General features: G+C 49.3%; 1 protein-coding gene and 1 long non-coding RNA gene across 4 annotated transcripts in view; both read right to left on the bottom strand.

The window, feature by feature from the left end:
• Nucleotides 1–742: 742 nt before the first annotated feature.
• LOC308631379 overlaps nucleotides 743–26,302 on the bottom strand; it is a 987,731-nt gene continuing 962,171 nt past the window's right edge. For all 3 annotated transcript variants that reach the window (XR_014018179.1, XR_014018180.1, XR_014018181.1), the window contains 2 exons: nucleotides 1,198–1,312; nucleotides 743–1,041 (listed from right to left, as the gene is read on the bottom strand). This is a non-coding gene — a long non-coding RNA (uncharacterized lncRNA). The remainder of the gene's footprint in view (nucleotides 1,042–1,197; nucleotides 1,313–26,302) is intronic.
• LOC308632043 (uncharacterized protein) lies at nucleotides 21,110–22,800 on the bottom strand (the record flags this gene model as incomplete). Its single annotated transcript, XM_081263700.1, has 3 exons — nucleotides 21,110–21,443; nucleotides 21,986–22,030; nucleotides 22,535–22,800. 3 exons carry the CDS (start codon nucleotides 22,798–22,800, stop codon nucleotides 21,110–21,112), a joined length of 645 nt encoding a protein of 214 aa, XP_081119826.1.

The raw sequence follows: 26,302 nt of genomic DNA, 5'->3' as shown, positions 1-26,302 counted from the left end.
AATATATTCTGACTTGTAATGATTATCCTGGTAACATAATGCTTAGCTACTTTTCAAAATTCTTTTTAATCTGGTTCCACTTTAATTGCTACTTAAAACTTATTTATAATTTTAGGCAAAATGTAATTCATAAATTTTGTGTATCAACAAGTTTTATGCTGATCTACACGGATTATTTTTAGCATCATGAAAGACTAAATCATTTTCATTTTTAAGGAACAAAGCTGAAGAGTAGTACATAGGACAGCTTATAACATCCATGACTTATCTACTTCTAGCAATAATTTATCCACTTATAGCAATGAGTAACCTAATCAGGCTTACAAAAATTCCCATGAGAACATGATTTTTATGGTATAAAGAAAACTATTTAAATGCCAAATTCTAAATTCCATAATTTGATCCCATTTCAAAGAGATTCATATTATGTAAGCCTTATTTTTGTAAATCAGTAGGAAACCTCCATGCAATCTTTATCAAAACATATTATAAAAGTAGAGGCAAAGTAGGTGATCTGAGTGAATGCTGCAGTTGCCAGTAGCAAACTGAAGAACATGTGTGCCCAGCATCTGGGAGGCAAACCCTGCACACCACACCACACAGGGGGACCACATTGGGTTCCTTCACAAAAGCGTAAAGTTCAGATTTCTGCATGAGTCTCTTGATTCTAATTCATGGAGGCAAACTAAATATACACATGAGCTATAAGAGGAGGAGGAGGAGGAGGAATACGAGGAGAACTTCCAACATTTGCTAATATTCTAATAGAGAAAATTCTGCTTATAATCAGTATTTGTTAACACACATTACTGTTAATTTTAAAGAAACATTTCAAATATTTTGGAAATAATGGTGATTGATGTATACCGTGTTTCTGGCTTCAATGTCTGCGTTGAATGAAAGCAGTTTTGTTGCTACTGATGTGCTCCTATAAAAGATAGCACAGTGGAGAGGAGTTTCACCCTTGTTGTTGTGAACATTTGGATTGGCACCATGTTCTAGAAGAAGAATTGCACATTCCTCTTCCTCGTACTGTAGGGCCTGTTGGTTTTAATCAAGAAATAGATTGTAAATTTGGGAAATCCAAGAAAAATATTTCACGTTTTACTCATTAGTTATAACTAAATGGCATTAATCAATTTTTCTTCTAAGCATTTCATCAATTTCATTTCCTGCAAAACCACTGGCTACATCTACCTTCATCAACGGTGTGTTGCCATCACTGTCACACAGGTCGACGTTGCATTTCCTCTTGACTAGAAGAGCCACCACTGCTGGATTGCCATAGGCACAGGCATAATGTAGAGGGGTTCTATGCAAGTAAGAGGCTTTGTTAGGAATTCATAAGACACCTTTTGAAATATACAACTTTTCATGCAATTATAAACATTAGCTACTCGTAATTCCTCTATTTTCTTCTGAAGAAGGTACAATATTTATTAGCTGACATTACTTATTAAATTAATGAATAATTGGCCTATGTCATTGACACTTTCTTATTTCTTGTTTCTGATACTGCTGGCAATTGCACCCGGGGCACTCAATCATGGAGTCATATCCTAAGCACTTTTTATTATTATTTTTTTTAAAATTTTGATGCAGGGTCTCACTAAATTGCCTACCCTGGCCTTGAACTTCCAATGCTCCCGTCTCAGCATCCTAGTCACTGAAATTATGGGAATGTACCACTGTGCCTAGTCCCAATGATTTTACTTATTTTTGTTTGGTTTTTCATGGTGCTGGGGACGAGCACATGAAAATCCAGACTGGGAGCATTCTAGGTAAGGGCTCTACCAAAGAGCCACATCCCCAGAGCAGAGCAGCCAACTTGCCTAAAAAGAATAAGGCTTTGGAATTTAGCTCATCTTTGGTTTAAATTCTACTTTAAGCTCTGATGTACTAGTTATCCCATAGTCTTCCTATCCCTCATTTCTTCACTAATAAAGTAAGGATTAAAATGAGTAATTATCTCCCAGGATACTACTGTGATGCTTAATAAAGAATCTATGTAAAACATCTGAGGGGTTTCTAACACAAGCAACAGCTCCATAATTGGTAGCTATTGTAACTAAGATTATTGCTATTAATCAACAAAGAGTATTTCAATTAATAAAATAGTAGCAATATAGTGATTTTACAGGTATCTTTTTAAAACTGTATTTCAATGAGTCTTAAGATGCTTTTTTCCTATCATTTCAACCCTGACATAAGAATGCCACTAATAATTCAGGCTGCATTTCAATTATAATTGGCAGCATTAAATTTTTTACTTCATTCACAAAATAAAGGACCATTATAATCTATGGTGCCTTACCTTAAGTGAAATGCGAAACAAACAATAGATTTATGTCAGTTCTCATCACGTGGATAGCATTTAAATTCAGTTCTTAAATGTACTATAGGTAAAGCAGGCTGAATAATAAAAGCAAAAGACCAAACTAAAAGCAAAGTAATCTTTGCTTATTTTTTTCCCAAGTAATTTAAAGCCAAAGGAAAAAGAACACAAATGAATTAGTATTGGTTAAATTTGTTCAGTATTTAGACATACAGGATATATGTAAATCAGGTATTTCCAATGTTCAGTATTTAATACTTTAACTTTTCAAAAGGGAAGTTCACAATTTCCTATCTCCATAAATGCTTGATTGAAAAAGAGGAAGAACCGTTTCATTTGGTACTGAGTCCTATTCACTTCAGTTTTAATTAACTGTCACATAAATTTTTTAAGAAAATTCTATGAGATAGAATATGTTAACTACAAAATAAATAGCTGTGCAGTTTGTGAGCATAAAAATAGGTATTCAGTTCATGAGTACAAATGAATAGAATTAAAAAATAGATGAGTATAGGTGAGAACTTCAGTATTTTTAAGTGAAACTTTTATAAAGCAATACTTTTGCAGTAGTAATAATCTTTCATACTTGCTTTCTTCTATTTTCATCAAGATGCAACCAGAACAAAATTATTAACCTATAGTTGCATATATGAAATGAAATGTATGTGTACTAATATCTACAATAGATGAAATGTACTATAGAACTTCTATATACAAGTTTACTAGAAGAAAATACAAATGCTTCTTTATGCTGGCAAAGACTGTTCTAAGAAAGAATGAATTGAAAAGAAAACTTCCTTTTGTTCTACCTCTCTTTTTAAAATCTATTATGCTGCTGCTGCTGATGATGTTGTGCTGGGGACTGAACCCTTACCCTTGAGCTTGCCAGACAAGAAGTGCTCTAACACTGAACTACATTTCCAACCCTCGAATCTAATTTAAATCAAAGTACTCTTTTACAGATGATCAAGTGACAGTGACATATGAAATAGAAAAAAAAATATTTAGTATCCTTGGTAAGAGAAGAAATTTAAGTCTAACAAATGAAATACATTTCTCAGCTTCAATGTTTGAGAATAAAGAGCAGCAGCATTGTGCTATTAAGGTTTTAGCTGTTTAATGCTCCCCAAATAGATGACTTGATGGAAACTTCTGTGCATCATTTGAAATTGTGCAAGCTGCTACCTACCAAATTCCATTTTACTCTTCCAGATATTTGAGTATTCTTTTTATCCTATTCCAGTCCCTAATCTTTTGGCCATTGGTGAACAAGTAATTTGTGAAAGTTAATAATGTATTTTGATACATAGAATGACAAGTCTTTGTTCACTGCAAACATTTCCTTAGGTCATCATGACCCTAAAGGACTGCGTGTGGAACTCAAAAATGTACTGATATTTTTATTTGGTTTTTGTGAAATCGATAACCTCAGAAAGAGCTCACACTTTGGGTCAACGAGTATTCCTATGCACAAACCACCAGCAGGGCCTACCTTTGACATCCTTAGTCTCTTCAGAACAGGGTAGGACAAGGGCAGCAGCACGCATCTCTGCAGGATAGGCACCCTTTGTGTGCTGCTCCCTTGGCCCTAGTGACTGAGAGCCTGCAATGCCTGGATGCTCTCAACCAATGCTCTGCTCTACCTGCTTGAACACATACTCAGTAATGGATAACTACAAGAAAGGATACTGGAACAGTGGAATCAGCAATTTGCAATTTTGTGCAGGAAGCTCTTCGCAGATGCTTTTTTAGTGTAGTGTGCCCGATGTGGTGACAAAATTGAAAAAGCATATTGTGTTTGGTGCTTTGGAAAGTGTGAAAGCTGCTAGTGAGTCTAGTGTCCTCTCTCTGGAAAAGTACCTGCAGTTAAGGAAGTATTTGCAGAAAATTCAGGGATTGTCAACAAGTGCTGTTATGAAGATGGCTGGATGATCAGGATGACACCAAGTTATCCTTCAGGATTTGATGAACTAGTGAGTGGAGCATGTGAGAAATAAGTAAAAGCTTAGTTTAGGGGTGAAAGTCACACCCCTAAATAAACTAGTGTGAAATAATTTTTAAAACAAAACAAGAATGAACATGGAAACATCTTCCCAATTCAGAGTCTTGTAAGGCCCTCAGGACACAACAGATATCGTATCTGAAAACTTTCCTTAGCCCTGGTGTTGCTGTATTATGAGAATACTTTTCTCATACACTTTTCTTCATGCTTTTGAAAATGTGCACATTAACAGCTGCTGTGTATATCTAATTTTTTTTTTTTAAGTCAGTCACCCTATAGGGAAATTTTAAGTGTCTGGGAAACCAGTTGAAGTTTCGTTTTTGTTTATTTGCCCATTAGAAGTCCTGGGCACCGGACCTCCAAAGGTTGCAGGTCCTGGATATCGAGGACTCCATGGGTATTTAAAGTCAAACATCATGGTGAAAGGAGAACCGGTCTCCCTTCTGCTCTGCCCCCACCGGCACAGCCTGGATGGAGCAGGCTCCCATTCCAACAGCCCAGCTTTCCCCCATTGGCCCTGTGCCCCTCAGCCCCTGGCCTCCAGACCCTATTACCTATTTTTTTGGTCAGTATCATCAACATGACAGCCGCGTCCCAGATAGCGTTCAATTCTTTTCAGTTCACAATTTTTGGCAGCCTGGTGGATCTTCCCAAGGGGGTTATATCCAATAACCTTGGTCCCAAGGCTTAAATAAACAAACTTTTTCCAGGCTCTGGCCATTCCTGCAGACGTGGTCAACTGCCTGTGTCCAGCGGCCTACCAAGGCGGCTCCTGCATTAGCTATCCGCCAGCCTTCGGGCAAAACAGTCGTTGCTGGGAGACACTGGTAAACACAAGTGCGTGGGCACGCACGCACGGTCAGGCGCCACAATCTGCCTGGCCGCCAGTGATTGGCTCCTGGTGGGCCCGCCCCCTGCACTGTGCTCTGCGCCTGGCTCTTCTGTCCAGTAGGGGGAGCTGCAGTACCCCGTCCAGCTCCTGGGTCCCTAACACTTCTGCATCCAGGACCTAATCCTCCACCACCACACACACACCACGCTGCACACTGAGCTTCCCTACCTGCAGCTCTCTGCCCAGTTCCATGCTAGGGCGTGGAGGAGGGCGTGTCTGCCCTCCTGGAGGACAGCAAGAATGCAGGAGCAGAATTGGGGTGAGTCCAGGAGGTGCACAGCACTCGCCGGACCTCGGGAACTCCAAGGAGAGTCTCCGCTGCAGTGCAGTGCAGCCTCTTCCAGCCGAGTTGGCCTTGGCAGTATGAGCTCCGGGGACAGGGCTCTGTGGCTGGGCATGGCCTGGAGTGCCTGGTTCCCTCCCTGCAAGGCCTAGGGCTTTATTTCATATCCCTGCCCCTGCTCCAATGCCTCTGGTTCCACCTGGCTCCTTACAGGTTTGGACCCACTCTCCCTGCCCATCACAGGATGATGAAGCCTCACTCAGAAGCAAGCCAGTCTTGGATCCTGAAAGCTTAACACCCGGTTCAGGTCCTTTACAGACCCTCCTTCATGGCATTTATCGTACTTAATTTGTTTTATCCCTAAATACTCACTGAAATGAAGGAGGCCCGACATACTAATTTGGACACTGTTCTCACCTACATAACTGACTCCCAGTTTGGCCTCCAGGACTCAAGTCAAACTTGTGAAACAAGTCAGTAGATTCATGGAGACACCCAGGGCCTCTCTGCTTCTCTAGGCTGTGACGTCAGGACCTCCACATATGGCCCACACCAGCCAGGATCTCCCTTGAGGAGCTTCTTCATTGGCAAGAGTTTCTTTGAAGAGATGAGCACCACACCCAGGTTCTCATACATGCTAGGGAAGCACTCTACTGCTAAGCCATATACCCAACAGCTGTGTCAATGCTTTTAAACAAAAAGTACACTAAAGTGGACTGGTGATGGTGGGGGTTGGAGGAAGTGACAATTGGAGGGAGCCACACATTGAACAGAGTTTGTGGTGGCAGACAAGGCCTTGTGAGGACCACACTCTAGGCTCTTAACACTGCTGAGGTTTGGGGAGATGCTTCTGTACCATGCCCACCCAAGAAGGAAACCCTGCCACCCAGCCTCTTCAGAACTAACTAATATTAATCAGATGGACCTAATAGACATATATGAATTCTCTGATCCATCAACCATGAATTTATTTGCTTTTCCATGAAACAATGAACATTTTTTAAAATAGTTCATATTTCCTGGTGCAGTGGAGCACAGCTGTAAACCCAGCAGCTTGGGAGGCTGACAGAAGGATCTGGAGTTCAGTGCCACCCTCAGCAATGCAGGGTGCTAAGCAACTCAGTGAGACCCTGTCTCTAAATAAAATAGGGCTGGGGATGTGGCTCAATGGTCAAGTGCCCCCGAGTTCAATCTTCAGTACCAAAATAAATAAATAAATAGACTTCATATTTTTGGGTACAAGGTAAATACAAGAAAGAGAGATACCTTCTTACATCCCATAAGATCATAAACTAATGAAGTGAGAAGTTAATGACAAGAAACAAACCATTTAATGCCTGGTGGTTAAAATACTCAATGAATTAGGATGGGATCACAGATAAAATCAGGAGAGAAATAACAATTTTTTTCAGAAATAAATGAGAATACAGACGCATCAAAATCTATTGGGTAATTACCCCAAATCAATGACATACCTAAATACCAATGGGAAATCAAATGAAGGAGAAATTAGGAAAACTATCCCATTCACAATAGGACTCAAGAAAATAAAATACTTGGGAATAAACTGAACAAAAGATGTGAAAGACCTCTACTGTGAAAACTACAGAACACTAAAGAAAGAAATTAGGGCTGGGCTGTGGCTCAGTGGCAGAGTGCTCACCTAGCATGTGCCAGGCACTGGGTTCGATCCTTAGTTATATACAAAATAAAGGCATTCTGTCTGTCTACAACTACAACAAAATTTTTAAAAAGAAAGAAATTAAAGAAGACCTTAGAAGATGGAAAGATCTCCCATGCTCCTTTTTTTTTATTATTGGTTGTTCACAACATTACAAAGCTCTTGACATATCATATTTCATACATTAGAATCAAGTGGGTTATGAACTCCCATTTTTACCCCAAATACAGATTGCAGAATCACATCGGTTACATATCACATTTTTAGGAAAGGTAGCAGAATACAACAGTCACTAATTCTCCCATGCTCCTTGACAGGCAGAATTAATATTGTCAAAATGGCCATACTACCCAAAGTGCTATACAAATTCAATGCAATTACTCTTAAAATCCCAATAACATTCTTCATAGAACTAGAAAAAGCAATCATAAAATTCATTTGGAAAAATTAGAGACCCAGAATAGCCAAAGCAGTCATTAGCAAGAAAAATGATGCAGGAGGCATCACAATCAATACCCGACCTTACACTACACCACCAAGCCATGGTAACAAAAACAGCATGGTATTGGCACCAAAACAGACACACAGAACAATGGTAAAGAACAGAAGACACAGAGAAAAACCCACATAAATACAGTTATTTCATACTAGAAAATGGCACCAAAAACATACACTGGAGAAAAGAGAGCATCTTCAACAAATGGTGCCGGGGAAACTAGAAACACACATGTAGCAAAGTGAAATTAAACCTCTACGTCTCACCCTGAACAAAACTCAAGTGGATCAAGGACTTAGGCACCACACCCTAGAGACCCTGCAGCTAACTGAAGAAAAAAGTAGGTCCAAGTCTCCACCATGTCAGCTTAGGAACTTACTTTCTTAACAAGACCTCTAAAGCACAAGAAAATCAAGAATCAATAAATGGGATAGAATCGAATAAGAAGGCTTTTAGCGTCTTCTCAGCAAAAGAATAACATGAAGAGAAAGCCTACTGAATGGGAGAAAATCTTTACCACATGCACTTCAGATACAGCGTTAATCTCCAGAATATATGAAGAGCTCGAAAAACTTCATACCAAATAAATAAATAGCCCAATCAATAAATGGGCTAAGGATCTGAACAGATATTTCACAGAAGAAATGAAATCAACAAATACATGAAAAAAATGTTCTTTTCTAGTAATTACAGAAATGCAAATCAAATCTACACTGCCATTTCATCTCACTCCAGTCAGAATGGCCATTATCAAGAATACAAGACACAATAAATGTTGGTGAGGATGTAGGGAAAGGTACACTCATACTTTGCTGGTAGGGAGGCAAACTGGTGCAACCACTATGGAAAGCAGTATGGAGATTCCTCGGAAAACTTGGAATTGACCCAGTTATCCCAATTCTCAGTTTATACCCTAAGGACTTAAAGTCAGCACACTACAGTGAAGCAGCCACATCAATGTTATAGCTGAACTATGAAACCAACCTAGGTGCTTTCAACAGATGAATAAAGAAAATGTGGTGTATATACACACAACCAGATATTACTCAGCCTTGAAGAATGAAATTATGGGATTTGGTGGTAAATGAATGGAGCTGGAGAATATCATGTTAAACAAAATTGGTTAATCCCTGAGAACCAAAGGGCGAATGTTTCCTCTCATTTTCAGATGCTAATTCAAAATAAGGGTTGGGGTGCCTAGGGAAGAACAGAGGTACTGTGGATCAGGCAGAGGGAAATGAAGGGAAGGGATGAGGAATAGGGGTAGAAAGGATAGCAGAATGGATCTGACATAATTACCCTATGTGCATATATGACTTCGTGACCAGTGTGAGTCTACACCATGTACGACCAGAAGAATGGGAAGTTATACTCCATTTATGTATGATCTGTCAAAGTGCATTCCACTGCTATGTGAAACTAAATAGGATGAATAAAAAATGCTTTTAGGTGCTCAGGAAGAAAAAACATCAAATAACTGGAAAAAGATTAAAAGGTGTATCAAAGATGAAAGCAGCATTAGAAATCACTTGATCCAATCCACCTAATTTACTACTGAAGAAACTTATTACAATACTAACATATGCCCAGCCAGAAGAGAAAATCAAATAATTATCAAAATTATAGTTCATAGGGCTGGGGTTGTGGCTCAGTGGTAGAATGTTTGCCTGGTATGTGTGAGGCACTGGGTTCGATTCTCAGCACCACATATAAATAAAATAAAGGTACATTAACAACTAAAAAATATTTTTTAAAAATATTTTTTAAAATATGGAATTATAGTTCATATCTGAAAAATGCTGATTGTGACAGATACTGAGAATGAAATTTTATAAGATGAAAGCAATTCTCATATTGAGGACATTTTTCTGGCTTAAAATTGGCACCCACTCTTCTCAAGGAAAAAGGTGATATGGGACTTTGGACATGGAGTCAAACTAATGGAGTTCCCCCCACTGCTATCTGTTTCCTTCTCTGGCTTTGTGTCCTTCATCCTTACAGCAAGTCATACTATTCCAGCACCAGGATGAATGATCACCCACAAGGATCACAGCAGGCACACGGGAGGAACACCAAAATTGAAGGTGAAGGAGTTAGAAGGGCTGTGCTATTACTGTCATCAATGCAGTGAACTGGCACTAGCTTCCCTATGTGCCCAACACCAGGAATCCTAAGACAAGTGAGGTGACATGGAGGTTTATCCATAAAGAAAAATGGAATCATGTCATTTGCAGGAAAATGGATGGACATCATTATGTCAAGCAAAATAAGTCAAACTCAGAAGGTCAGGGGTCATATTTTTTCTCTCATATGGGCAAGCTAGAGAGGAAATAGGAAAAAAAAGGTGTGGGGGGATTATCTCAGGAAAATCAAAGGGAGATGAGTAAAGGAAACAGACCCAGGGGTGGGAGGCAGGCAGGGAGGGGAGAAGAGCTGGGGAGCAATATTGGCCAAATTATATCATTATTAGATTGTGTTCAGGTATGAATATCCAACAAAAAATCTCATTATGTATAATTATAATGCATGAACTAAAAGATGTGGAAAGAAAAATGCCAACTGGCACTGATTATGTTTCAGCTCAAAAGTCTACAAACATCTGTAATCATTTTATGCCCTCTGTCTCTTGGAAGCCATATTCCATGTCTATACATATATAAGTATTTCTGCATGTGTGTATATTACTATGCCAAATGTATGCATATATTATAGATATGTAACACAATCAAGACTCACAAAAGAACTCAACCTATTCATAAACCGGACGAGCCCCTGGCCTTTTAAACTAAGACCCACTTAATTAAAGACAGTATGATTCATGCCCTTTATATAATGGTTTGTGGTTTTCTAGCTTACGTTCTTTTTGGTTGGGTCCTTTTTGGATCTTATTCCCATTTTAAAATCCATACAAATATATTCATGTCCTAAAACAGAAAGGAACAATCTTTCCAATCTTGAAAGTAAAAAATAAAAATACCAGAGTCAAAATGCTATTATATATTTTCCAGCATCCAAAATAATGCTAAATGCAGGCTGGGGCTGGGGCTCAGCAGTAGCACAATTGCCTGGCATGCGTGAGGCACTGGGTTCGAGTCTCAGCACCACATATAAGTAATAAATAAAATAAGGGTCTATCAACAACTAAAATAAATAAATATATATATATATATATATATATATATATATATATATATATATATATATAAAACAAAATAGTGCTAAATGCAAAGGAGGTACTAAGAAGGACTTTCTGAATAACAAATAAGTAACCTTATCCATATGCCTTATAAAGGCAACATTAAAATACTTACATAATATAGAATTTATGGTAGCTTATAGTTTTGGATATCTAATTATATGAGCATTTACTCCCTGCTGAAGAGCATTTATGTTTGTGGTTCAGGGACAGATCCTCCGTTTCTACACCACTCTCATACTGCCAACCACAGGAAAGTTCATTACTGAATTCTCACTCTGTCATATGGTCAAGAACTAATGGGGGACAAGGGAATGCCATTCAATTGTGATTCATATAATTTTAAGAGTTTCTTTAAAATCATGTCACTCTACTACAATCATTTTTTAAAAAATAAGAATGGTTTATAAGTATGAAGAAGGAGGGAGTCAAAAATCTCTTATTTTATTACATCTGCAATAGAAATGTACCTTGATATTTGTGATTCAGACACATCAAATTTTTATTTTGCCTGTTGGGTACAAATATTTAGTTTTCCATACAAATCCATACCACATTTACTTACGGCACTCTGTCAGAAAGTAGATTTAGGTGGCAATATCTGATATTTAAAATTTGTGTAGTGACTATGGTTCTCAAAATATCCATGGAAAACACGCTTATGATTTGTCTTGAGAAAATTATCACTAAATATTAAATCTACAGTTGCAAGATAAATCTTAATGAGAACATCGCAGTGAAATTTCCCACAGGTGGTTAACAAGTTATAACATAACTGTTAGCATAATTGCAGCCATCGGCCTTTTCCCCACCCCCACTTTATGAATACTGTTCTTATTCCCTGAGATAAACCCTACTGGCCTGGAGACATGCTGGTCTCTCCCTGTTCTCTGAGAGACAGGAGACAACTTAACAGAGCCTGAGGTGGGGACATGCTGGTTTCCCTGTTCTTTCCTGGAGAAGATAAAGGAAATGGCACTTTCCCTGTCCCCCTGTGAAAGAGGAAAACTACCTGTCTCTGTTCCCCAGAAACAAACTTGCCTTCTACAAGATCAGGGGATGCTCACTCTGTCAGTCAGGACTAAACCCGCCCCTGGCACCGTGGCCATGATTCTAGCCCGTAAAGGGAAATTAAAGGTGGCATTGCTATTGCTGTCCCTGCTTTGTGCAGAGCAGCCTTGTCAGGCTCCTGACAATAAACCCCACTTCCTGTCCCAGGTGTGTGTGTGTGATCAGTCCTGCGCTACTCCTCTCAGTAACTACCATTATAGCTGAGGAGGATGTGAGTGGGTTCCCAAATGCATTTATAACTTGCAGCTTTTAATTTATATTTTCCTTCTCTTCGAACCAAGCACCCAGGCCTGAAGAACTCTCCAAATCATTTGAGATAAGTTCATGCATATTTACTAAGAACATTTCCTGGAGGGTCTGATGGATCAAATTATATTACAGTCAGCTTTGTCCAATTTTAGTTAGAAGAGAAACTTACATTGAAGCAAAATTGGTATCACTGAAAACGTAAACCTTATATAAAATTGAGATATACTGAGTTCTTCAAAATAGCCTTAAAACCTAGAAAAGAATAAACTGAAAAACAAAAGCTCAAAATTTTGATAAAAATTATCTCCTTCCCTGTTAATAATTATTAATATGACTAATACACCAGAAATCAATTTAAAGGAGGAAAGTTTATTTTTGCTCACATTTTCAAAGCTTTCAGTCCATGGCTGGCAAATACCATTTCTTGGGGTCCAAGGTCAATGACAGCATCATGGCAAAGGTAGAGAAGAACATAGAGATTCAGGTTAATGGCATTAAACTTTCTGATGAAATAACATTAGAAAAAATTTCAAACATTACAAATAAGTCATACACATACACAATCCATACAGAATCCCAAGGAGAAAAGGTTAAGGAAAATAGCAGCCCTGGGGGCCGGGATGGTGGCTCAATGGCAGAGCACTTGCCTAGCATGTGTGAAGCACTGGGTTCAATTCTCAGCACCACATACAAATAAATAAAATAAAGACCCACTGACAACTAAAACATTTTTATAAAAAGCAGCCCTGCAAGACATATCATTACCAAAATGACTAACATAGGAAAGAAGGAGAAATAATGAAAGATACACCAGAAAAACATCAGGTCACATTTATTTACATTCATATAAACTTATATTTGTATAAGTTTGATTATATTTATTTATAATGCCTCACTTCAAACTTCTCACCTTGGACTCTAAGATCAAGGGAGGTTGGAATGAAATATTCCAAGCTTTGAAAGAAAAACACTTGCCAACCAAGACTGCTACATCCAGCAAAGTTATGAACAGAACTAAAAATATCATAAGTGAAATAATTTAGATGCAGAATGTAAAGTGTTGTGTGTTTTATCTCCGATGCAAAAGCTAGAGAGAAATATGAAGAACAAACAGGGGATCACATAAAAATAGGAAGAAAATCACACAGCGATGAGCTACCTGACTGGTTACAAAGATGTAAGAGGGTAAAGCAGTAGCTACAGGATGAAATGTACTTTGGAATAAATAAAAATGCCCTGAAGCTTCTGAGAATTCTCTCTCAATGAGGACTTAAATTAAAAACAAAAGTCTATGCCCTAAGAAACATCAGATGAGTTAAGTGCCAGAGGAGAGGTACACTGCACATGTATCAACTGAGGCTATGGAGACAGCTCATTCATAAGTCCCCGGAGGGCAGCACAGAGTGCAGTGAGTGGAGGGCTGCTGGTACTGAGAAGAATCCCAGAACTCCTCACTTTCTTCACTTCAGTCATGGTTTTCATATCTTTTGGTAGATTCTTGGGTTTTGACATGTCTGTCCTAAGTACAATTCAATATCCATTTTTGTCATCTTTGCTTCTGGTCCAATTCTGCAGTACATCACAGCTTCTTTCCTCAAGTAACCTCAAGTCCATGGACAAAGACTGGTTCTCCAACATAAATACAAGTACACAGTCTGCTCTGATCAGCTACTGATGCACCAGGACCAAAAACATCATGTCTTAACCAGCAAACAGAGTGCAGGAACTTCCAAATCTCCAAACACAGCTGCCAAAACAGGGACAGACAGACAATGGCCCATGAGCAGAATGTCAATGTCATCAGCAGCACAGTTGATGCACGATATGCAACACTCACACACAGTGATCACCTACCGGGGTCATTATTATAAGGCCTGTTCCTGGGAAATGGGGTGCATGGTGTTAGCCAAAGACCAGTCACCAGACAATTCTACTCTCCTGAAAATACAAAGACCCCATCCATTCACAGCTCTACTTCCTTGGTCATAACAACTTCCTGTTCTCTCAACCCCAAACCTCAATAGAGGAGTAAGTCAGACTAGCACTATGCATCCGTTTCTTAACACTGATCTTAGATTGGTCTTTCCTTTTTCTCTTTCTCCTTGTGACTTTGAGAAGGTTCACTTCACAGTACTGATCAAATGCACCCACAACCTTCAGACACACAGCTGAGCTCCCAGAGAAGCAACCTGTGAAATTTGCTGGAGGCCTTCCCCCTGACGCAGGGCCTATACTGCAGGGATTCTTAGAAGGTCCACACACTATTCCAGCTCCTGCAGTATCTGGCTTCTCAACTGCCGGGCCTCCCTGCTCCATGCTCGGAAGCCAGCTGCCAACATTGAGGGCTCCTTCTTCCCTTCAAGCACAAACAGGGAAGAGGTTTTGCTCCTGGAGCTGTAGGTCTCACCAAGGTAGGATCCTCCATCTTGGCATGCTGTGGTTGTTCGGGGGATTGGGGGTACGAAGTACAACATGCTGGCATTTACATCAGGACACCTGCGTGTTCAACTTTTCAGTGGCAAGGTACCTCTTAAGATGGGTGAGCCTTAAGATACGTTGACTGTGACAGCAAAGTGTTACCAAAGACTCAGCTTATACAACTTGAAGACAAATGCCAGTGGGAAGACACTGGTTACTGGCAAAGGTAAAATAAACTGCCAAGTAGCAGAAGAGATACAAAAACCGTTTTGGGCAATGTGAGTTTGTTTTAAGTTATAAGAGTCATTGCTATACAATGCCAACCATACCTCCACGTTAGTAAGTGTTAGGGGACAAACAGAGGCTGTCAGGCCAGGGTCTGCTATCCCAGGCCCTGCGGACTGTCGGCCATGCCTGGCTGGACAGCAGAGACTTCCCAGATGGGCCATGGTCCTACTATGCTCCTGGACACTAGCCGGCAAGTCAGAGTCAGCACCGTGGACACAGGCCCCAGAACCAGACGGACCCCTCTGACCTGCCTCGCAGGTGGGGGTCCCACGACCTAGCCATACCGACCTAGCCATACCACACCCCAGGAACACGCTGCACCCTGCCAAGTGGCTGGCACTGCCCTCCTCCTGGGGGGGGGGTCAGTGGTCTGAAGCTGAGGTTGAGCTCCCAGTGCAAGACAGGAGCCTGCTGAGCTCTTCTCAGGCCTCAGAGTCCCTTCGGTCTGACCTGAAGAGAGGAACCGCTCTCTGCGGGTGACTTGCAGGGACTTCCTGACAGCTCAGCAAGAACAGTGTGGCCAGATGTGCTGGCCAGGCCTCAAGTGCCCCAGGGCACAACAAAGACAAGGCCCACCTGAGGCAGAGAAAGGAGAGCCCAGGAAGGCTTTGCTGTCTTCTGAGAGTGGGATGGGGCACGTGAGGGGAAGTCGAAACCCTGGCCACGGGGGAAGCGAGCCCAAGGGCTGAAGGGCTGCTGTGGTCAGTGGGAGGCAGAGGCCGGGGTCCCCAGCCGTGCCTTGCCTGCCTTCCTGGCTGTCCCTAGATGCACACAGCCCCATGGTCAACCCCAGGGACAGGCAGGGCTGGCTCTTGCTGCTGAAGGTTCGTTCTCCAGGGTTCGCAGGGCAGGAGCCATTTCGAGACTTTAAGGCAAAGACACAGCCAGGGCTCTTCTCTCTCAGCCCTACACCGGCGCTGGAGGGAAGAGGGCTGGAGCAGCTGGAGGTGCGCCCGCAGACAGGCACTGCCACGCCAGTGCAGGTCCTCAGTGCTCTGTGCAGCCACAGCATCGGGTCCCTTGGAGGCACAAGGCACTGTCGAGATGTCTCCCACCTCCTCCTGACCTCTCTAAACAGCAATCAGTTGGTGGCACTGACTTGACCCCAAATTTAAGTTGAATGCAGATGAACAGGGAAGGGAGAAGGCGGTGGGTCCCATGGGGGGGGCCACCAGGCCTGCCCCAGCTCACTGCTGGCACTGTGCCCGGGAGCCACCAGGGACATCCATCTTCCAGGACACCATTCGTACCAGAGTGTTCACAGCTGCTGTGGGTGCCGCCCTGGGCAGGGACGGTGAGGGGGCGAGGGAGACCGGGAGCTGCTTTTCTGAGGGCGAGTTGTCTGCGCGTGGCCTTCGCGTGCTCCCTGCCAGCAGCGTCTGCCGCCAGCTAGGTCTCCTGCGGGACCACCTGCATGAGCTTCTGGCAAAGGACGGTCGTGGAGACTGCGGGAGAGGACACAGAGTGAGCGCGGCCAGGCCTCGGGCTGGGCCAGGCGTCCTTCTTGTGGAGACGAGGACCCACAAGCCCAGCTCCCACCTGACCTGTCCCCACACCGTGCCAAGCTGCAGGAGGACAGGAACTCCAAGTTTTGTGTGGCCCTCCAGACCGTGTGGTCAGCACTGGCGCCTCCCCAGGGCCTCCTGGCCAGCAGCACATTCTGCAACTCTCCGTCATGCCAGACTGCCCGGGCCAGCAGGCGAGGAGTGTGGGAGCAGGTGCAGCTGCCCACCCCAGAGCCCTGTGACTGCACAGCAACCTGGTGGCCTTGCCACTGTGCGTGTGCCCGGCCCACACTGCCCATGTCACCACTGTGCCCTGAGAACAGGCTGCCTGCGAAGGGCCCCAGGAACTGCCTGGCACTCTCTCTCCTTTTTCTTTGTGGTGCTGCCTGGCCAGCGCGCCCCCCCCCCCAGCCACTTCCAGGGCCACCCTGGCACTTTCTACGCAGAGCCTGCCTGGGGAGGGAGACGGGTGGTTTCAGAACAAGGTTTCTGTCTTAAGTCTGCTCTGGGTGTGACCCTGCGTGAGATTCCACAGGGACCCAGGCTGGAGGAGAGTCCTGCTCAAATGATGGGTGGCTCAGCCCTTGGTGTGGGTCTCCTCGCCTTCACAGGGGCCACCCTAGAATCTTAGCTGGCAAGGCCCGCCGGTGCGGACTCTCAAGCCTGGCCTTCCACACGGGTGAGGACAGGGCCCACTCTGATGTGGACCACCCCGGGCCTGGCGCCTTCTCCTGCTCTGCCCAGGAAGGTCAGGCAGTGTGTCAAGGCTGGTGAGTGACAGTGGGCACTTCTCTGGCAACAGCAGCCTGGTTCTTGGGAACCCCTCTTTCTGAGATGAGCTGCTGCCCAGCTCTTGAGCTGGGAGTAGGTGGGTGTCCTCACCACTGACACCCTGCAGTGGCCAAAGGCCTGGCTGATGCCAGCCCATCTCGGCCAGTAGCCTGGACACTCACAGATGCCCTGGAGGAGCCACTTGGGCTTGTTCTGCCACCAGACCCCGAGGAAGTAGACAGGCAGCCCACTGAGGATGATGGCGAAGCCAATGCCACATTCCACAGGTGTCTTCCAGAAGGACACGGCGATGAGGAACAGGCAGGCCAGGATGAAGAAGACCGGCATGCCCAGGTTCACCTGGGGACAGCACAAAGCAGGGCGTCAGCATCCGGGCCTGGGCTCCTCCCGACCACCACACCCCGCCGAGTGACCTCCACCAGCCCACGGAGAGCTCCAGCCCATGTCCTGTGGCCAGCGGCGTGCCACCCTGGAGCCTCCCTGGGATCTGCGCCCGCCCCACCCACAGCCCCGGCCAGTGCCTGTGCTGACAGGGCAGGCGCTGACTTGCACCTTCCGCAGGGTCGGCCCCGGGGCACGAACTGAGCCCACGTCCGTAGCACTTCACCCCGGCCCTGGCACAGGCACCAGGCATGGAATGGCCCCAAGTCAGCAGAGGAATGAAAACAAGCAGCCGGGCTCCGGGGGTGGAGGGGGGCTGCTGGTTCCCACATCACAGACGCGGAGCCTCTGGGAAGGCCTGGCCACCCACCAGCAAGCAGAGTCCTGCTGCTCAGAGGGCCCTTTGTGGGTGGACCAGGCACTCCTGCCCCAAACCCGCGGCCTGCAGACAGGCTGGGGCAGAAGCCGGGGCACAGGGAAGGCGGGGGCCGCAGAGGCCTGGGCAGCAGAGCCAGCTTCTCCCGGTCTGTCTGTGGGCGGTGCCGACAGGCCTGTTCTGAGAGCTCTGCTGTCCTGCACCCACAGGCGGCCAGGCTCAAGGGAACCGACTCCACGACAGTGCCCAGTCCCCTGGGAAAGCGTGCCCGCAGGACCTGGTGCCTGCACAAAGCCCTCCTGTGGACACCTGCCCCAGCTGTTGGGCTGGTCCCTGTGAAGGGTGGGGTGTCTAGCTGGCCACTCCTCCGATAGCCTTCCTGTGGGCCAGCCTTCCTATGGGCCCTCGTCAGGTGGAACATTAACCATATGTTAAAAGGTGCTACACTGGCTACCTGAGCTCCCAGGCTCAGGGCAAGGGGAGACCAGGGCGTCCTGGGCACTAAGTCACGGGGCTCCCTCCAGAGAGCCAGGCTCTTCCCCTCTCTAAAGACAGCTGGGGTGGGGTGGGGACAGGTCAAAGCCTGTGGTAGGAGCCAGTTATAATGACCTAGTACCAAAGGGAGCTGGCCGAGTGACAGGAGCTGCTGCCAGTGGCCACCTGTTGCTCCCAGGACTCCCAGTTGCCGTGCCCCCTCCACCGCTCATGCTCATGAAGCTGACTGCAGTTCCCAGAGCCCTCCAGAGGGCAGCAATGCCCTTTTGCTGGGGGGAGGTGGAGACTGGGAGGCCGCGCGGGTCCCACTCCTGCCTCAGGCTCCTCGGGACACTCCAGCCTGCTCTCTGCCTGCTCTCTGCCTGCGGCGCTGGCTGGACCCACCACCAGTACTCACCTTGATGGGCCGCTCCAGCTCAGCTTCTTGAAGCGGAGCCAGACCATACCGATGATGGCCAGGGCCACGCAGAGCCAGTTGAAGAAGCTGAAGAAGTTGATGACGGAGAAGATGTCTTTGGAGAAGGCGTACAGCAGGGTCATGACGCACTGCCAGGAGAAAGGGGCTGGCTGAGCCCTGGGCAGGGCCATGCCCGATCCAGGGAGGATCGTGACCAGCCTCAGCTTCCAGCACATTGGGGTCGTGTGAGGTGCAGAGAGGCCAGGAGAGCGATGGGCTTCCAGGACAGTGGAGGTGCTGCCCACAGAGCAAGCACAGATGCCTGGACCCAACGCTTCTTGCACACCTTGCATCAAAGCAGCAACCTGGAACTAAACTATGCACCCACCAACTGGGGATCATAGTAAGTACAGAGTCCCCACGCTACACAGATGGCCGTTTCAAAACCAAGGTCAAGCTGGACTTTAAGCATGTCCAGAACTTCTGTGATACTTCTCTCTTTAAGAGGTGGAGCCTAACCCTGCTCCCCGAGGAATGGCACTTACGGACTCACTTTAACAACCAGGCCCAGGCAGCAAGGACAGCAGACCCGGCCGGGGCTAGGCCACAAAGCACACGGCCGTCTTGCTCTCTGGATCACATGTGCAGCGGGAGCCAGCGTCCCATCGCGAGGGTGCCCAAGCTCCCTGTGGAGAAGCCCGTGTGCCCACAACCTTTGGCCTCCTGTCCACAGCCCCTGCCATGCCCTTGGAGGGCAGCATGCCAATTGCAGTCATCAAGCTCTGAGACCAAGGTGGGCAGCCCCCGCTGGCGCTGCAGGATGTGGGAAGGTAAAGGCTTTGTGCTCTGGGCCCCGGGTTGGGTGGCTGTCACACAGAAGCAGAGAACTAACAAACAGGCTCAGAGAAGGAGAGAGAAAAGTGCACGGTGGATGCATGCCCAAGCCCCAGAGGTGCCCGGACAGCCTCGGCAGTGGGACTGTCTACACCAGCACGTGCTGCAGAGTTAAAGTGCCTTCTCGGTGCCCGGGGCCTGGCTGACTAGAGCTCCCAGCCCCTGCAGCATCCCAGTCATGATCCGTGGCTCAGGGACAGTGGCCCTTCCCTGGCTGTCCCAGTCCTGCTCACAAGGTGGCGCTCTGGCTGCTCCAGAGCCCAGAGCGCAACTGTGTACACCTGGACAACACAGGTGGCGGGGCGGAGGGTGCAGGGCTGTGTGGCAGGCTTACCGTGAACACAAGGGACGGCATGGGTGTCAGGAGCTGTGGGTGGATCATGGACAGGATCGAGGGCAGGTGGCCTTCCCTGGACCCCACGAAGAACAGCCTGTGGACAAAGCAGTGAGCAGTCAGGCCCACGACCCCACCCGTGGATGGAGGTGCCTACAGACGGCTGAAGGGTGGACCGCACCCAGCAAGTTGGGTCCCAGGAGCAGGGGCAGGAGCCCTGGTGGCCTCCCTCCAGCCCTCCTGGTGTTACTCCTGCAGTCCAGGAAGGGGCCTGCAGGACCCAGCAGTCCACCAGCTCCAGGGAGGGCGAAGGCAAAGGTCACACTTCCGGCCTCCCTGTCACCTGACCTCTACACACCAAACAGGACTCCAAGCACAGGCTGCAAAGCAGATGAGGCTGGCAGCCGGGCGACTCCCTCGACCCCAGGCGGGCACTCGCCTGGAGGATGTGAACAGGGACCCGTTGACAGAACCGAAGCAGGACAGGCCCACAAAGACGGGGATGATCCAGGACATGACTCCCAGGTGGTAGTTCCCAAAGTCCTGCAGGGACACAAGGACGTGAGCCCTGGGACCTCACCAGGGCCGACCCAGGACCCACTTGGCCTAATCCTGGCTTGTGCACACACAGCCATCTCTGGGATCAGTTCTGGACTGTGGGGACAGCTCAGGACAGTGGCCCTTCCCTGGCTGTCCCTGTCCTGCTCACAAGGTGGCACTCTGGCTGCTCCTGATGGCAGGCCCTCTGGTGGGCCTCCCTGGGTTGCCTGGCCCTGCCCAGCTGGCCTCTCGCCTGACCAAGAGCAGGTGCGGGTCTGGGGACGAGGATCTGCCTGCCTCACTTGGGGACTCTCACAGGGCCTGGTGAGTGGGTCTCTGCAAGCGCGGGATCTGAACCAAGTGAGACTCAGCCACAGCAAGGACACCCTGCTCCTCCCGCATGGGAGGGCAAGGGGCAGGAGCCAGAGGCCAAGGACACAGCCCAGGGGCAGTCTGTCCACCTGACCAACCGCAGACACGCTGATCATGGTGGAGGCCGCCTGGCGTCTGTGGTTTCATCGCAGCCAAGGTTGAGGAGGACGCCACGCCCCGGCCAGCGGGGGAGCCTTCCTGTGACACCTTCCAAGGAGACTGAGGACAGCCGCACGGCCCTTCCAGGTATGCGAGAGGCTGACATGCAGGGACAGCCTGGTCTCGGGCTCTTGGACCCCGGGGAGGCGGGCAGCTGTCTTACTACGGCCACAGCCTCGGATGTCAGCATCTGCTCAGTGGTCAGCGTGGTGAAGTAGGCCAGGTTCGTCAGCACGTACACCAGGGTGACGATGGGGAGGGAGATGATGATGGCCAGGGGCAGGTTCCTACAACAGGGAGGGGCTGGTTGTTGGAGCACAGCCCTGCGTGTCCCCACGTCTCAGCTGGCTTCTCGGGCAGGGGCCAGCTGCCTGGGCCTGGGGAGCCGGGCCACCTGGCTGGTGGCTCCATCTGCCTGCCTCGTTGCCCCTGATGGGGTCCTGTCTGAAGGCCCACAGCCCTGACCAGTCCCCACCCAGGACACCCTGGGGGCCAGGGCTGAGAGCCACCTCCGGGGGCGGGGGACCTTCATACACACGCTGGAGTGGTCCAGAGGACAGAGGGCCACCCTTTGTGTACCTGGGGCTGCCAAGGGCATCTAATGCAGGACAGGTGTCCCAGGGGCACATGTGGTCCACTCCCAGGGCACGGCTTATTCCAGTTCACACAGGTGGACAGGGGCCCAGAAGCCAGCCCCGCCCATCACCCTAATTGTGAGCACCTGGCACAGCTCCCCAGAGGCCGAGCCGAGCCCACCAAAGGGTTTTGGATGGAACCAGCTTGTCCCTGTGACTTGTCCCTGTGATGTCTCCTTCACCCCTCCACGTACCTGTAGGGGTTGATCATCTCCTCTGTGACAAAGTTCAGGTAATTCCTAGAAATAAGGTTTCATTATGTCACCCCACAACCATTAGGAAAAAGATACAAACTCAGCAGGGAGCCCCCATAACCCCTGCACGCCCCCCTCACTCCACCCATCAGAGCCAACCCCAGTGAGCAGGGAAGGCCAGGGCCTGGGTTCCAGGTGGGATCGCACTGCGTCTGCCCAGTGGGGCCTGGGCGCACCAGGGCGGTCACTCCCACCTGCTCCTGCTCTCTCGCATCCCTGCCCACTCACCTCCCTCTAGCACCTTCCCACCTGCTGGCCACAGAGCTGCAGGTCCCAGCTGGGGAGGCTTCAAGCCTCTACCTTGTGCCTGTTCCGAGGACACAGAGAGGGACACATGCTACGGAGGCCTCAGGGGTCCTCTCACGGCCCTTCAGGGCGGCCTGGGGTTGGGATGCCCTTGAGAGGGCTTCCAGTGTCTGTCCTGCCTGTCCCCAGCTGCACACTTGAGTACTGTGAGACCGTGAAGCGGCCAGACGTCCTGGAACCTACCATCCTCCGTAGGCAAAGAGGCCACTGTACAAGGCCAGCACGATGTTGCCCACGTCCAGGTTGGTGCCTTGGAAGGAGAACTCTGGGTTCAGATTAGACACGCCACCTGGCAAAGACCACGAGGGAACGCTGGTCAAAGGATGCCAGGCAGGGCCCTGCCGGGAGGAGTAGGGCAGGGGAACAAGCGGACGCGGGGGCCTCTCCCTGCCACCACCTGAACAGCCTGCTGAGCCCCGGCAGAAGAGAGCTGGGCCCCTCCCTGACATGGAGGGGCATGGCCTGGCCAGAGCCTGGGCCACTCCGAGAGAGGACAGGCAGCTCTGCAGACTTGGTCACTGCTGCCCATTTGGGTCAGGGTCACCACTTGGCTCAATGAGGGTGACCACCCCATTGGCCAAGGAACCCCAGTAGGATGACAGGAGAGAACACTGGGTGGACCCACGAAGGGTCCACTTGTCATTCACCCACCTGAAGCCTGTGCTTCAAACGCAGCACAGGACCTCCTACAGCAGACACTGCTGGGGCCCCTTGGAGGGTGGACAGCACTCCTGTTGGGGGTCCTTGTTCTTACAGCGCTCTGGACCTGGGAGTCTCCCGTAACTGGGCTGGGAGGCTGCGGACCCACCTGCCACCGGGACTGGCATCCTGAGAAAACCTCACCCAGCCCCGGGGGACAGCCTCCTGCTCTCCTGGTTATACTATGGTCAGCAAGCTGGCTGGACCCTGTGGGCTGGGGACAGGCATTCAGGACAGGCACTTTCAACAACGCCTCAGCTGAGCTGCCCACAGCCCCTCTAGGTTCTAACCCACCTGTTCTCCAGTGGAATATTCTGGAGTACCTTACTTCTGAGGAACCCAGCCACATTCCCAGTGCCTGGACCCAGACACTCTGCTGGGAGGGAGGGCATCTGTCCTACCAGTGGGGAAACTAAGGCATGGCCACGTGCCAGGGGTGTGAGGATCTGCCAGCCTGAGTAACACCCCCCACAGTGCTATGGCAGAGTAAGTTCCAGGGACTAGGGACACATGCCTGCCTGCTGGTGAGCAGCACTGGACCAAGCCAGCACACAGGACACTTCAGATCCCTGTTTTACCAACGGGTCCCCACCACTGCCCTCCAGACTGGACAATAGCAGCCTCTTACCCACTAAGGACAAGACATGGGGCTGGGGACATGCTGAGGTCTCCTAGTCAGAGCCAGATACCTGCAGCCCAAGACCTTGGTGACCCCAGTGCCCATGTGGCACACCACTCTGGCCACCAGCTCAGGGGGCAATCATCACTCAAGATGGTCCAGAGTTCCTACTACAGGGCAGGACTTCCTGGGACTCGGCTCGACTTGGTGGCCTGAGACGGCCAAGCGCACGCTGGACCAGGTCCTCCCAACCAGCCATGTGGCTCTGTTCCTGGGACAGTGTGGCTCGGCCACCCTACCAGGACCTCCCCTGGAGGAGACGGCTGCCCAGGTGCAATAGGACAGTACCCCAGACCACCTAGCCTTGAGCACAGCTGGTCAGCTCCAGCTTCCCACCTGCCATCGGGTGGGAGATAGTGGGAGGGCAGGGTCAAGTCCCCCGGGAGGTGAAGCTCTGCCAAAGATTGTTGGCGTGGGCCCCCAACTGACACTGAGGCCCTGGAGGCTGGCTGTCCTGCCTGACCATGGACAGAGGGAGCATGGGGTGCAACAGGAGTCCAAGGACCTCAGCAAGCAGCAGAGCCCAGGAGTGTGGCCAGTCTCCGTCTACACTGGATACTGGCCCAGGAGGGAGGCCACAGCTCCACTGGCCACTTGACCAATCACAGGCTACCTTCTCTCCACAGGTGCCATGGGGTGGTACTAGGTCTGCTGGTCTGGACCCCGAGCTGTCCCTGGGCTGGGGCTGGCACGGCCTGATGTGGTTTGGGGGTGACCGTACAGAGCCAGGGCTCTACCTGCCCCAACTGTGCTGCTCAGCCACAGCTCTGCTCAGGGAGGCTGGTCCCTGCCCTCTCCAGGGCAGCCAGAGGCGGCAAGGCCACCCACGCAGGGTGGCAGCGGTTCTGTGGGAGGCTGGTGCTGGCCCCAAGGAGAAATGGGAGACACGCACCCTCCTGAGAAGATGACCCCAGAATGGCAGTCCCACCCCACGATGCCTGGACACTTTCCAGGTCGCCACAACTGGGTGACACAGAAGGGTTCAGGTCAGAGTGGCTGCTCAATGTCTGAAACACCTGGCGCAGCCCCAGGCTGGGTCACACTGGCCTGTCCCCCACTGCCCAGGCCAGGCAGAGGTGACTTCCACAGCCTGCCATGGATGGAAAGGACTGCGCTGCCAGCTCAGGGAACGGACAGAAAGGACAATGTGGACCCAGCAGAGCTGGGTGCAGGCCTGGTCCAGCACAAAGCAGCTCCTACCACACTGAGGTGCAGGGCCTCACTGCCTCCTCTCCTGCTCTGGCCGCCCAGGGGCAGTGACTCCGTCCCAGGCAGTTCCTGGCTGGCAGCCTGTAGCAGCCTCTGAAGTCCCTCCCCTGGGTGTCCCCATCCCCACCCATAAAGCGCGCCTTCCTGAGGGGCTGGAGGAAGCCGAGGCACAAGCAGCGCTGAGAGCCCAGCAAACCAGAGGCCGCGTGGCCCTGGGAGCTGGTGGGGCCTGAGAACTGGGGGAGGGTGGGCGTGTGCAGAGACCCAGGAGAGAGGTTTCAGGGAAAGAGTCCAAGTCCCTGTCACACCAGTGCAGCCATGGGAACCACCCACCCCGGGGGACAGGGAACTGCCCCTGCCCTCAGATTCCTCCCTGACAGATGCCGGGGAGGGAGGGTTCCCTTGATGGCCAAGTGCATAAGGGAATGGGACTGAGAGTCAAACTCTTCCCACCGGGGACGTGGCCAGCCCTGTGGCCCTGACTCAGGACAGAGGTTCCCCATGGCCACTGTGTCCCCCGAGATCTGCTTGGCCCTCGTGTTGAGGAAAGCCCTGGCTACAGCTTGCCAGGGCCCAGGCCTGGGAAACCCGTGATCTGGAGATGGCCAGCTCTGAGCTCACTCCTGTGCTCGGAGGTGGGGGGAGCCTCAGAACCCCACCAGCCAGGCACAGCCCAGGCACACTTGCTGCAGGGAGGGGACCTCCATCCCTGGCAGCAGGAAGGCCACGCTTCCACTGGGGACAGCTGCCATCCTGTCCCTCACTCTGCCTCTGGGCTCCAGCACAGCGGTCAGACAGAGGAAGGCGCTGAAGCGCGAGGCTTGCCGCCGGAGGGCAGGGGGAGCCCTATCTGAAGAGATGGTCTGAGCGGGCCAGTGAGGGCTGCAGTGGGACCCTCAGGAATTAGACAGGTGTCCCCACCATGTCTGGCAGAGAGACGGAGGCAGATCTGGGGCAAAGCAGCCATGGGCTCAGGGACGCCTGGAGCCCCCCAAGCTGGAACCCTAACCCTAACCCTCCCCAAGGACTCTGGTTTCAATTTTTTTTTCTTTTCTTCTATGTCCTCCCCTGGAGACTTGGGAAGGACGGTCCTGACAACACCTTGACTTTGGACTTGAGACCTCCAGGACTATAGCAGATGGGCATCTGAAGTCCATAGAAGCAGCCCTTTTGCCTTAAGATGAACATCGGCTGTCGCAGCCACCCAGTGCTGGGGAATCCTATGAGCCAACAGGCCAAGGTGCCCCCACTGTGTCTCGGACATGCCACCCTAGTTCTGGGCAATTCCCTATCTGGAAGATGGGCTGACCCTTGGCTGGTGCTGGGTGGACACTGGTGGGGCCTCAGACTCAGGGCCTCCATTG

The sequence above is a fragment of the Spermophilus citellus genome, assembly GCF_964194105.1.
Source record: "Spermophilus citellus genome assembly, chromosome: 12".
NCBI classification, from domain to species: domain Eukaryota; kingdom Metazoa; phylum Chordata; class Mammalia; order Rodentia; family Sciuridae; genus Spermophilus; species Spermophilus citellus.
This window is presented reverse-complemented; position numbering and strand designations above follow the sequence as displayed.